The sequence below is a fragment of the Heloderma suspectum genome, chromosome 2 (genome assembly GCF_057233095.1).
Source record: "Heloderma suspectum isolate Gila_16-S chromosome 2, 16-S_ref, whole genome shotgun sequence".
Lineage (NCBI taxonomy): Eukaryota > Metazoa > Chordata > Lepidosauria > Squamata > Helodermatidae > Heloderma > Heloderma suspectum.
The window spans coordinates 162,506,174-162,518,869 of NC_139459.1; the positions used below are offsets into that span (position 1 = coordinate 162,506,174).

The window sequence follows — 12,696 nt, forward strand, 5'->3', positions numbered from 1 at the left end:
AAACTGCTACCTAACAAGCCAGTTATGACAGCCCTTATCCAATACATTGGATTGTTGCCCACATTTACATCCCACCAATATACTCTTGACAAAGGCCTTTCCTGGCATTTATCATGGAGGATTACCTCTCAATAGATTATGACCCCAAAAAATTATAGTCCCAAGCAGGAGGTAGCTTGCTTAGAAGGGTGAATAAGATGCTTTCAAACAGTTCTGAAATCTACTGCAACATAACATCAAGAATGCGCTTTGTGTTAATGTTCCTTGTTATTTCTGGGTTTTGCTGATTTTACTCTGGTGCTCTTGATGCCATGAAGTTTTAAAAAATTCACATATTGGTTGTTCTGTGTATTTAATGTATTGTTATATGATTGTAGCCAGGGGTGTTGCTAGACCTGGGCCTGTGCAGCCCTGCCCCAAAACTATTTCCCAGGGCCTTGAATCTATTCCACAGAGCCCTAAGTGACTTCTGGTGCCGATACAAGGATTTTTTTTTCTCAACTTGATTCCCATGTAGGAGATGATTTTCAAGGGGAATTGGAGCTGGGGAGGTAAGGATTAACACTCCCCTTCCCACGTACTGCAACACATACACCCCGCACAAAAAATCTGCCCTTGTGTGGCAATTAAGCTTAGAAAAAAACTTTTTTCCATTGATTTGGGATGATCTGGGTGAGGGTGCAAATTAATTGAAGATTTTATTGGAGATTATTTGGATGAGAAATTAATTGGCTGGCTTTGCCTCCTGTGAAATTTAAATAAATCCTAGTAATTATTTCTAAATTTGTATATACAGATATAAATTAGCATATGCAGATACTATGTAAATCCTATGGACCTGGGTCCTGAATCTTTTAAGTGCCTAGCAATGCCCCTAATTGTGGCCATTCTGGATACTTTGTGGTTGAAGATGAGCAATATATATCTATATCTATCTCTTAATGAATAAATGAGTAAATACATACATATGTGTATAAAGGCAATCAAAAGTTCAGTACGAGGTTTGCAAGGTACTCATACTAGTAAATACCTAATGATCAGCTAGTAGAGAAGGAAAGGTTGGGTGGGAAAGGATACAGACTAGAGTTTTAAAGGAAATTGGTAATGTTGGAAGCACAAATCCACAACTGGTTGCATTCACACAAAGGAAAGGCTTAGCATTATGTTTAAACCCAACTGTTAGGTGTCACTCCCAAACAAACCTGGAATCAGAAGCCAACTTCAAATCCTAACTGGTTAGAGGAGCGACAAACCAGGAGTATTGGTTCAGGATGTAACACTAAGATTTTTAGTCCTGGTGGGTTTCTGGTTACTGAAGCCACGCCTTACTGGTGGGAAGAGCCAAGTAGAAGTAATTAGCCACTGTGCACAAGCACACTGACTTGTGAATGATAAGCCAGGATTCTTCAGAATTCTAGTTTGTTATTTTGTGTGAATGCAGCCACTGTTTCAGGATACTAGAACCAAGCACTAGGAAATAACATGCACTCTTGTTACCTTGCCCTTTCACCTCGAACCCTCCCCAAACTCAGAAAAGATTTGTCCTATATGCAATTCTAAAGAATGACACATTTTTTACAGAGTTTGCCTCAAATGAACAGTAATTGTCACAAGACAACACAGCTCTGGGTTATCAGGAGTAAACAATTATATGTGGCTTTTGGTCAGTGCGTGATTCTTTTTTAAAATGACAGATTAATTAAGAGGAGGGAAACAGTGAACAAGGCAGCAGAACATGCAAAAGAAAGCACCTCCTGTAGTGAAGACCACTTCTGTTTTAGGCTGAATCAGCCAGGAGCAGCACTGTTTCCAAGGTAGATGTCATACCACTCAGCACTGGTAGTAGAGATACTAACCTCCTCTGGAGTTTTAGGCTCTCTTCTAAGCATCCTTCAAGCTGGGTGATGACAAGCTGAAAAGGATTCAGAAGAGAGCTACAAGGACAATAAAGAGTCTGGAAGGAAAACCAGAAAGACCTGACTATGTTCAGCTTAAAGAGAAGATTAAAAAGAACACACATTGGCAGTCTGCAAATATTTCAGTCATGAATTATTGTTCCGCAGATTTGCGAAATAACAATAAATGAGTTATAATGTTATGCAAAGGCAAAATCTATAATCTTTTCCTCACATTCAAGCAAATAGCAGATTTCTGAGAAGGAACTATCTGACCAGGGAGACTGTATTGTCTCAACCATAGTTTAACAGATTGTGTAAGAAGATTATACAACCCCTTCAAGATGGCCCTAGTAGTTCATTAAAGAAGAAGGAGCCATGTCCTTGTGTGTTTAGCTGTTGGGTCTCGCTGGGGGATTCTGAGTACACAGTATTTGCAGACAGGAAGGCACCACTTCCCCTAGGCATGATGAGCAAACCTCTCAAAATGAAGGAAAAAGAAACCAGTACTTTTTGAAAGACGAGATCTGCTCACCGGGCAGCATTTGCAGTACTCAATCCCAGACAGTTCCCTAGCATAAGCACCGCCACATCCACGTGTGAACCCCACCCCCAATTAGATGGACCCGCCTCACCCTTTCTTGTCTTATCCCGCAACACAAAAAAGGGCGGTAGTCTGACTTCACGGAAGCTTTTGTTTCAATTTCTATCCCATCTCTTTCCAAAGTCCAAGGCGGTGAATACTAGGCTGCCTGTCACGGAAACCATAAAATCCCAAGCCAGCACTAAAGAATCGGCATGTAAACTGAAGTTTCCCATAACCTCCCGTATCATATCAGAGTAACTCAGTCAGCTTGACCAAAATGTCTGCTGCGCAGCAGTGTTCAATTATACACAAGTTGGATCCACCCCCATCACAGGCCTTCAGCACCAAGAGCACACATTTTATATTAGACAGTGCACTTTTGCAATTGTGTGAGCAAGTCTGAAAATCCAAGGTAGAGTAGATTGTAAAGTAGGATCAGCAGCAAGGATAGCTTGGTTTTCTTTTATTCCAACATCCAGTTCAGAACTCACCTCAGCCATGAACCCACTACATAGGCAAGCCTCCACCTTCTCAGCAGTATTGGGATAATGATATTGACATGGCTGGCAAAAGGTGTAGAGATCATGTATACAAAGTGTTTTGAACCTGCCTAGCACTAGTCATTGACTACGCTAAAGCCTTTGATTGTGTGGATCACAACAAACTGGCAAATTCTGAAAGAGATGGGAGTACCAGACCACCTTATCTGTCTCCTGAGAAACCTGTACGAGGGTCAAGAAGCAACAGTCAGAACCGGACATGGAACAACCGAGTGGTTCAAAATTGGGAAAGGAGTACGACAAGGCTGCATATTGTCACCCTGCTTATTTAACTTATATGCAGAGTACATCATGAGAAACGCTGGGTTGGATAAATCACAGGTCGGAATTAAGATTGCCGGAAGAATTATCAACAACCTCCGATATGGAGACGATACCACCCTAATGGCAGAGAGTGAAGAGGATCTAAAGAGCCTCTTGTTGAGGGTGAAAGAGGAGAGTGCAGAAGCTGGTTTGAAACTCAACATTAAAAAAACTAAGATCATGGCATCTGGCCCCATCACTTCCTGGCATATGGAAGGGGAAGAAATGGAAGCAGTGACAGATTTTACTTTCTTGGGCTCCAAGATCACCGCAGACGGTGACTGTAGCCATGAAATTAAAAGACGCTTGCTCCTGGGGAGGAAAGCTATGCCAAACCTAGCATAGTAAGAAGCAGAGACATCACCTTGCCGACAAAGGTCCGTCTAATCAAAGCTATGGTTTTCCCAGTAGTAATGTATGGCTGTGAGAGCTGGACTATAAGGAAAGCTGAGCGGTGAAGCTGTGGTGCTGGAGAAGACTCTTACGAGTCCCCTGGACTGCAAGGAGGTCAAATCAGTCCATCCTAAAGGAAATCAACCCTGACTGCTCATTGGAAAGACAGATCCTGAAGCTGAAGCTGAAATATTTTGGCCACCTAATGCGAAGAGAAAACTCTCTGGAAAAGACCCCGATGCTGGGAAAGACTGAAGGCAAAAGGAGAAGGGGACGACAGAGGATGAGATGGCTAGATAGCATCACTGGTGCAATGAATATGAACTTGAGCACACACCGGGAGAGAGCGCAGGACAGGAAGGCCTGGCGTGCTATGGTCCATGGGGTCACGAAGAGTCGGACACGACTGAACGACTGAACAACAACAGCACAGCAAAGCCAGTAATGAGTTGTGGTAACCAATGATGAGTCACAAGAGGTTACAACATACAAGGTATCAAATCACGTATTTTGTCATGTTCATATTACACAGCCAGTGGTTTCTCCACATGTTTACCACAATCAGCTATAAACACACTAAGTGTAAACTAAAATTTTTCCCCACAACTATCTCTACAACAGCCATAATCATCAAACAAGACCTATAGCTACAAGCACACCCAATCCTACAGGTAAAAACAACTGTTTTAGAAGAGCACCCAATAATTTCAAAGCTGTCAACTATCAGGTGCACACCTCTCAGCAGCCCCCTGGCCCTTCTCTGATTGATGAGACACATTAATGCCCTTCAGATAGCAGCATCTTTTGACAACTTCACAGTAACGATTTGGTTCCTTTTGATTTCCAACTTCCTTCCACGTTCCCATTTCTTCCTAGTGATAAGAATCTTAGCTACCAGCAAGCACAGACATATGGAAGAAAAGTGTTTCTGTCCCAGAAGCTAAAAGCTACTTTCGCAGCCTCTCCCTGGTTTACTTTGGAGCCTGGGGCTGCAACTGAGTGTCTTTTAAACGGATGGAGCTTACTAAACATGCACAGGATCAGGATGATAGAACTGCTGCTGCATCTGCCAACAGTGCAGCAGAGCAACTTGGGAGCTGTACGTGTACTAGGAGGATCCAGTTCAGATCTCAACTGCAGACATAAGCTCGTTTGATTCTGATCCTCTGTTGAGTGTCAGCCTTTGACTCTCATCCTCAGCATCACCCTCTAATATGGTAAGAATAATCGCCTATCTTCCTGGATGACTATGGTGTATATGAACTATATAGAAGTAAAGTTCTGTTACTACTACTGCAGTGGTTGGAGCATTCATGTAGCAGTTCCAGCAGTAATAATGAGTATGCCAGTATGAACATAATCATGAAATACCATTTTGTACCCAGGACAAATGAGCCTTGCTACATGTACCGTTCCTATGGTGTGAGGACTGGCTTTACAGTATCTTCTTCCAATATTCAAGAAAAGCTGTCAGATTATAAACTGGTTGGCCTTCAAGCCCCAGAATAAGTTTTGATGATCTTCTCTAAATTTGTAAGTGAAACAGTTCTTTTAAAATGCACTATTCTCCTTTCAATCTCATTTCTTGACCTTTACTCTGTTTAAAATCATTACCTGCCTGCTCCAATCCACTTCAGTGGATTGCTTTCCTCTGTTCTAGAATTACAATAGACATTCACATTCAGCCTTCACTATGGCCCCCAACCCCTTTAGTAACCAGCTATTGATGTGATAATTTGAGAAAGAATGGGCAGGGAGCAACTTTTGACACTTTAGTTTAAGGTACTTCAGACCAGGTTTTTAAAAGCCAAGTGGCTAATGTCTTGGAATTTCCCCCCAGACTTTCATAAGAGTATAAAACGTTTTCGGGAAACAGAGAAGCAGTCATCAAGCAGATGAAGAGTCTGAGTAACCTGACAGCTTCTCTAAGAATAAGAAGCACCTATAGTCACTTAGCTAAACGAGCTCCTAGGAGAGGAAAATGGATGTGCATGGAATACCCCCCCCCCATCTGCTTGCAAACTAAAGAAAAGAGGTTAACATTGCCCTCCAGGCCGACCCATAAGGACAGAAATGTCCTAAGAGATTCTTGAGAAGTTAAATGGTCAACCACACCGGTTCCTGTCGGGGCTCACGTCTGGCCGCAGATGCCTTGTCCTCGAAGTCCCTCCCTCAATTCAGAAGTGGATCGGAAAAAGTGCGCTCTCCACATGTTCAGAGACACTTGGCCTCAAGCTGACAGTGGCTCCCACCAGGCCTCCCTCACCCCACGACCATCAGCAGAGGCTGTCCTTTGTGCTGAGAAGAAAGAACCCGAGGGCGGGGAGGCCCTCTGCATCCTTTCGTTCTTTTCTGTCTGTCTGTCTGTCATTCATTCATTCATTCCATCCCCTCCACCTGCCCAGGCCCCCGCTTGCCCGCTCGCCAGCAAGCCCGCCGGCCGGCCAGAAGTTCTCTACTCACGGCTATAGAGGGCGAGGCAAGCGGAGTCCGGCCCGGTACGGGCCTCGAGACGGAGCGCTTGCTGCTCCTGGTGCCTCTGGATCTCGCCGTTGGCATCGCCAATGGTCAGGAGCCGCACGCCGCGAAAGACCGACGCCGCCGCCATCTTGGCATCCCAGGCCCGCTCCGCGGCGGCGGCAGCTACTGCAGGCGAAGGCTGAGGACGACAAGGCGGAAGGCAACGGTGGCGGAGGGGCCGGAAGCCGCACTTCCCGGGCTCTCCCCGGCCGAGCAAAGGGCCGGGGGGAATGGCGCCCCCGGCCGGCCGGCGGAGCGAACGACTACTCTGCGCGGTTAGGTCCCTGCCCTTTGCCTTAGAAAAGGTGAGCAAGCGCCCCCTGCCGCCGGCAAGGGGAATGATGATACCCTGGGGCGTTCAAGAGCCGGAGGAGAGACGAAGGAGCTGCAGCACGACCGGGCCTTTAGCTAGACGTCCGGCTCCCAATTGCAGGTGGAAAACCCTGCAGGTGCAGGGGAAGGCCCCGGGTCTCTCCGTTACTGGGGGACGCGCTCCCTTCGGGGGTACGGCCGGCCCACGCTCGCCTGGCTTCTCGAAAAGGCGTTCAGCGCATCTTTATAATCCCGCCTTTTAAACTGCTTGTAGTGGGGTTAATGTGCTTTTATTGTCGATTTTATGGCGTTATTGCTGCTTTATTTTGCTCTGTTTTACACCGCCGTAGTGGAAAGCCGGTATGCAAATATTAAAAATAATAATAGCGGACAGGAGGGCACAGATAGGAATTAACGTACACACTCGAGTCAAGCCGGCAGCGCCGGAGGCTTCTTTTCCTTGCAGTGCTTTGAAATAAATTACAGTCGTATACTTAACCTACGGAATTCACTGCCACAAGATGCGGGTGACGGACATTGGCGGAGGTGGCTTCGAAAGGGGATTGGACAAATTCACCGAGGACGGGGCCAGTAACGGGGCGCCACTGAGCACCGGCGGAGGAGACACACCGCGGAAGGGATCGTCTCAAGGGCTTCCGGGCCAAATTCAAGGTGTTGGCTTTGACCTTCAAAACCCTATACGGTTCCGGCCCAGCCTACCTCAAGGAGCGCCTGCAGCAACGCCAGACAGGCCGTTCAACAAGATCATCCTCGGATGGCCTTCTCTCTGTCCCATCAGCCAGGGCAGCTAGGCTGGTGAGGACGAGGGAGAGGGCCTTTTCTGTGGTGGCCCCCACTCTGTGGAACTCCCTCCCTAGGGAACTCCGCCATGCCCCCTCTTTAGTGAGCTTCCGCCACGCATTAAAAACGTGGTTGTTCAGGCAGGCATTTGGGGTGGGCTAGGGTAATTTTAGGAATGTGATGTTTTAAATGTTGAATTTTATTGTTTTGAACTGTTTTTATTGTTATACATTGCCCAGAGTGGCTGGGTGAGTAATAAATTTAATAAATAAATTTAATAAATAAATTCCTGGGCATTGGCTGGCCACTATGGAAACAGCATGCTGGGCTTTTCTTAAACTCAGTCCTTGCTCCAAACACAGAAGGAGCTAGAAGCAGTTAGTGATTTATTCTTTTTCCCCTGGCAGGGTCACACCACTTTATTTTTCTGGTACAGCTCTTGCACTTTTAATTATGTCTCATGATAAGCGGAAATTCAGCAAATGGAGATACAGTGATAAAGTGCTTTGCCTGTTTGATTTCTACCTATCTGCTGGGCTTTGTTTTAGGAGTGCTTTGTCCTCTATTAACAATAGTAGAACACCAGCTAGATACGGTTTTTAACTGAGGGAGGGCAGGGTTTCTGTGCCATTAAGGGTTTTTGCCAGGCAGACATTCCACAGGTACAGCCTCCATTACAATGATACAGCAGCAGTGCTGCACCTGTTGAGTTTCTGCCTGTTGTACAGCCTCTTTTTAAAAGCGAGGAAATTTACCCAGTTTACTTTAATATTTAAGATTAAATATTTGTATTTCAGTAAAGTTTTGGCGGGCCTTTCTGCCCTTGTATAACATTTCTGCTTCAATTGTGACATTGTACACATATCAATCATTCACTTTAGCATCGGGCATGAAGTCTAAATCAGCCCCCTGTCAGTAGCCATGGATGTAGACAAAACACACTCGCGTGGTGGGTTAGGAACAGACTTTTCTTGAGCTATAACAAGCTTACATCTCTTTTTTTATATATAACAACTTTATTTTTAAAAAAGAAAACAGCATAAGCGCACAATACACATACACTAAAATATCTCTTAAGATTGTAAGATACCTATGTTTGGCTCCCCTTACACAACAAATGCTTATTATTATTCTCTACTTCTTATCTTAGTTGTATATATCATACATTGAGTTCACAGACATCATCTCATTTCTCAAGTTCAAAATCCACATACATAGATATCATTTTTCTCTGTTTCTTGTGTTGTTGTTTATTCGTTCAGTTGCTTCCGACTCTTCGTGCCTTCATGGACCAGCCCACGTCAGAGCTTCCTGTTGGCCGTCGCCACCCCCAGCTCCCCCAAGGTCGAGTCCGTCACCTCCAGAATATCATCCATCCATCTTGCCCTTGGTCGGCCCCTCTTCCTTTGGCCTTCCACTTTCCCTAGCATCAGCATCTTCTCCAGGGTATCCTGTCTTCTCATGATGTGGCCAAAGTACTTCAGTTTTGCCTTTCATATCATTCCCTCAAGTGAGCAGTCTGGCTTTATTTCCTGGAGTATGGACTGGTTTGATCTTCTTGCAGTCCAAGGCACTCTCAGAATTTTCCTCCAACACCACAGTTCAAAAGCATCTATCTTCCTTCGCTCAGTCTTCCTTATGGTCCAGCTCTCGCAGCCATAGGTTACTGTGGGGAATACCATTCCTTTAACTATGCGGACCTTCGTTGTCAGTGTGATGTCTCTGCTCTTAACTCTTTTATCAAGTTTTGTCATTGCTGTCCTCCCAAGAAGTAAACGTCTTCTGATTTCCTGGCTGCAATCAGCATCTGCAGTAATCTTTGCACCTAGAAAGACAAAGTCTGTCAATGCCTCCACATTTTCTTCCTCTGTTTGTCACTTATCAATCAAGCTGCTTGCCATAATCTTGGTTTTTTTGAGGTTTAACTGCAACCCAGCTTTTGCACTTTCTTCTTTCACCTTCGTCATGAGGTTCCTCAGCTCCTCCTCGCTTTCAGCCATCAAAGTGGTATCATCTGCATATCTGAGATTGTTAATGTTTCTCCCAGCAATTTTAACTCCAGCCTTGGCTTCATCAAGCCCAGCATGTCGCATGATGTGTTCTGCATACAGGTTGAATAGGTAGGGTGAGTGTATACAACCCTGCCGCATAGCGGACGCCATTTTCGTCCCTGTTCTTCAAGTAATAGGCTATGTAAATCTTTACGTAGCCGATTACTGCAAAGAATAGGGACGCAAATGGCGTTTGCTACGTGGACGCCATTTCTGTCCCAGTGGCCGGAAGTCTGCCAGTGGAAAATTGTCTTCCACGAGACTGGTCCCTGGTGCCAAAAAGCTTGGGGATCACTGCTCTAATGGCAGTGTGCTTTACCACCGGGGAAAACGTTTCATTGTAGTCCTCCCCATACTTTTGAGAGTATCCCTTCGCTACTAACCTGGCTTTGTAGTGTTCTACTTCACCATCTACCTTGTGCTTCACTTTGAAAGTCCACTTGCAGCCGATTGCCTTGTGACTGGGGGGAAGCTCAGTCAGGGTCCAGGTCCAGGTCCCATTTTGGTGTAATGAGTCCATCTCTTCCTGTGCTGCCTTCTTCCACGTATCTGCCTCATCTTTGGGCAAGGAGGCAATGTCCTCCCAACTTGCTGGCTCTTGGAGCTGCTGTGCTCTACCTGCACACTAATAGTCCCCGTACCTGGCTGGCGGCACACCTTTGGTGGCCCTCTCTGACCTCCTGGGTTCCTGCTTCTCTGCTGCGTTCAGCTTGGGCTCCCCGGTGTCACCAGCCTCACTGTCAGGATTAGGTGTGTCTGCTGCCCTCTCATCTTCCTCGGGCGCTGTGGGCTCCCCTCCTCCACTCTCAGGTGTGTTCAGGTTCACCTCTATCAGCTCCATAGTCCCAGACCTCACAGTCTCATCAAACTGCACACTTCAGCTGACTATGATGCTGCAGTCTTGGGGAATAAGAATCCTGTAGCCTTTATGGCAGGGATTGTATCCCGCCAGGACCCCTTTGATGGCTCTGTCAGCCACCTTGGTCCTTCTGGGATGTAGGCCTTACACTCAAACACTCTCAGATGGCCCACCTTTGGCTTGGCTCCATGCCACAGTTCGAAAGGTGTTTTATCAGTGGCCCTGGTTGGCAGTCTATTCTGTATGTAGGGCACTGTAGACACCACCTCTCCCCAGGATTTAAATGGTAGATTTGCATCTGACAGCACGTTTCTTACCATGTCTAGGAGTGATCTGTTGCGCCTCTCAGCCACGCCATTCTGTTCCAGTGGGTAGCCGACTGTCTTTTGGTGTGTGATGCCTTGGGCCCAGAGGTACATTTTCCATCTCTCTTCCAATGTACTGTCCTCCTGGCGCCCAATGTCTTGCGGAATTGCACACCTGGCATGTATTACAGAGACCTGGCTGGCTGAGGCCGCTGCTCCAACTCTGGCAGCCATGTGCCCAGCCAGATTTTTGTATGCACAGCAGCCGAGGGCTGGGGATCGGGGAGCGGGAGTGGCTGATAATCTACTGGGAGCCCTTGGTCCTTTACCAGACCCCCTCTCCGGGATGCCAAGGTTGCTGAGTGCATGTACTGGAGTGATGCCATCAGCCCTCAAGGAGGCAGTGATAAGACCGCTCTTAAAGAAGCCCTCCTTGGATTTCCAAGTTTTGGACAACTTTCGCCCAGTCTTGAATCTGCCATTTTTGGGCAAGATCATTGAGCGGGTGGTGGCGATGCAGTTGAAGGCACACTTGGAAGAAGCCAATTAACGAGATCCATTTCAATCGGGCTTCAGGGCTGTGCATGCGCCAGAAACTGCCTTGGTCGCTTTGGTGGATGATATGAGGGGGGCTTTGGATAGGGGTAAATGCTCCTTCCTTGTTCTCCTCGAACTCTCAGCGGCTTTGGATACCGTTGACCACGGTATCCTCCTGGACTGCCTGGAGGGGTTGGGCATTGGTGACACCGTATTGCAGTGGTTCCGGTCCTTCCTCTCCGGCAGGTACCAGAGGGTAGCACTGGGAGAGGAGGTGTCGGACCCGTGGCCGCTCACTTGTGGGGCACCACAGGGTTCCATCCTCTCCCCGATGCTATTTAACATCTATGTGAAGCCACTGGGGGCTATCATCAGGAGGTTTGGGTGCGGTGTCATCAATATGAGGGTGACACACAGCTCTACCTCTCATTCAAATCTTCACCAGGGTTGGCCATAGAATCCCTGTCTAAATGTCTGAGTGACTGGCTGGATGGGGAGGAATAAGCTGAAGCTGAACCCTGACAAGACCAAGGTACTTTTGGTGGGAGACAAGAGTAGGTTGGGGGCTGTTGACCTGGTGTTGAATGGGGTACAGCTACTCTTGAAAAACCAGGTACACAGCCTGGGGGTCATTTTAGACTCCCAGCTGTCCATGGAGGCTTAGGCATCAGCCATGAGCCAGACAGCATTGTACCAACTCCATCTGATGCAGCGGCAGCACCCCTATCTTCCCGACCATCTGCTCTGATCAGTAGTGCATGCCCTGGTCTCCTCTCATCTAGACTACTGTAATGCGCTCTACATGGGGTTACCCTTGAAGATGGTTCAGAAACTGCAGCTGGTACAGAACGTGGCGGCTCACCTGATTAAAGGCAGCTGCCAGTGTGATCACATCACTCTGGTGCTGAAGGAGCTGCACTGGCTACCAGTGGTTTTCCGGGCCAAATTCAAGGTGTTGGTTTTGACCTTCAAAACCCTATACGGTTCCGGCCCAGCCTACCTCAAGGAGCGCCTGCAGCAACACCAGACAGGCCGCTCAACAAGATCATCCTCGGATGGCCTTCTCTCTGTCCCATCAGCCAGGACAGCTAGGCTGGTGAGGACGAGGGAGAGGGCCTTCTCTGTGGTGGCCCCCACTCTGTGGAACTCCCTCCCTAGGGAACTCCGTCATGCCCCCTCTTTAATGAGCTTCCACCACGCACTGAAAACTTGGTTATTCAGGCAGGCATTTGGGATGGGTTAGGGTATTTTTAAATAATGTTTTGATGTATCGCTTCTTCCGTCTTTTTTCTTACTGCAGAAAATCCGTTCAGGAGAAAAAGATGGAATAACTGCACCATGTCTTCTAATAAGTAGTGCTAGGAAACCTCTGTCTGGAAGCACCGTTACAGCCCAGTCCTATACATGTCTACTCAGAAATAAGTCCCACTAAGTTCAATAGGACTTATTCCCAGGAAAGGGGTATTTACCTGGGAGTAAACCCCATTGAACACAACAGGACTTGCTTCTTAGTGTACATGTATAAGCTTGCACAGTGGGCAATAGGTGCCTGATCTCATCTGATCTTGGCAGCT

General features: G+C 47.0%; 1 protein-coding gene across 6 annotated transcripts in view; it reads right to left on the reverse strand.

Moving 5' to 3' along the window:
• Positions 1 to 6,367, reverse strand: part of CARM1 (coactivator associated arginine methyltransferase 1) — a 54,766-nt gene extending 48,399 nt beyond the window's left edge. For all 6 annotated transcript variants that reach the window (XM_084835529.1, XM_084835528.1, XM_084835527.1 and 3 more), the window contains exon 1: positions 6,201 to 6,367. In XM_084835529.1, coding sequence (XP_084691655.1) covers positions 6,201 to 6,345 — 145 coding nt within the window. In that variant the 5' untranslated portion in view covers positions 6,346 to 6,367. The remainder of the gene's footprint in view (positions 1 to 6,200) is intronic.
• Positions 6,368 to 12,696: the final 6,329 nt, after the last annotated feature.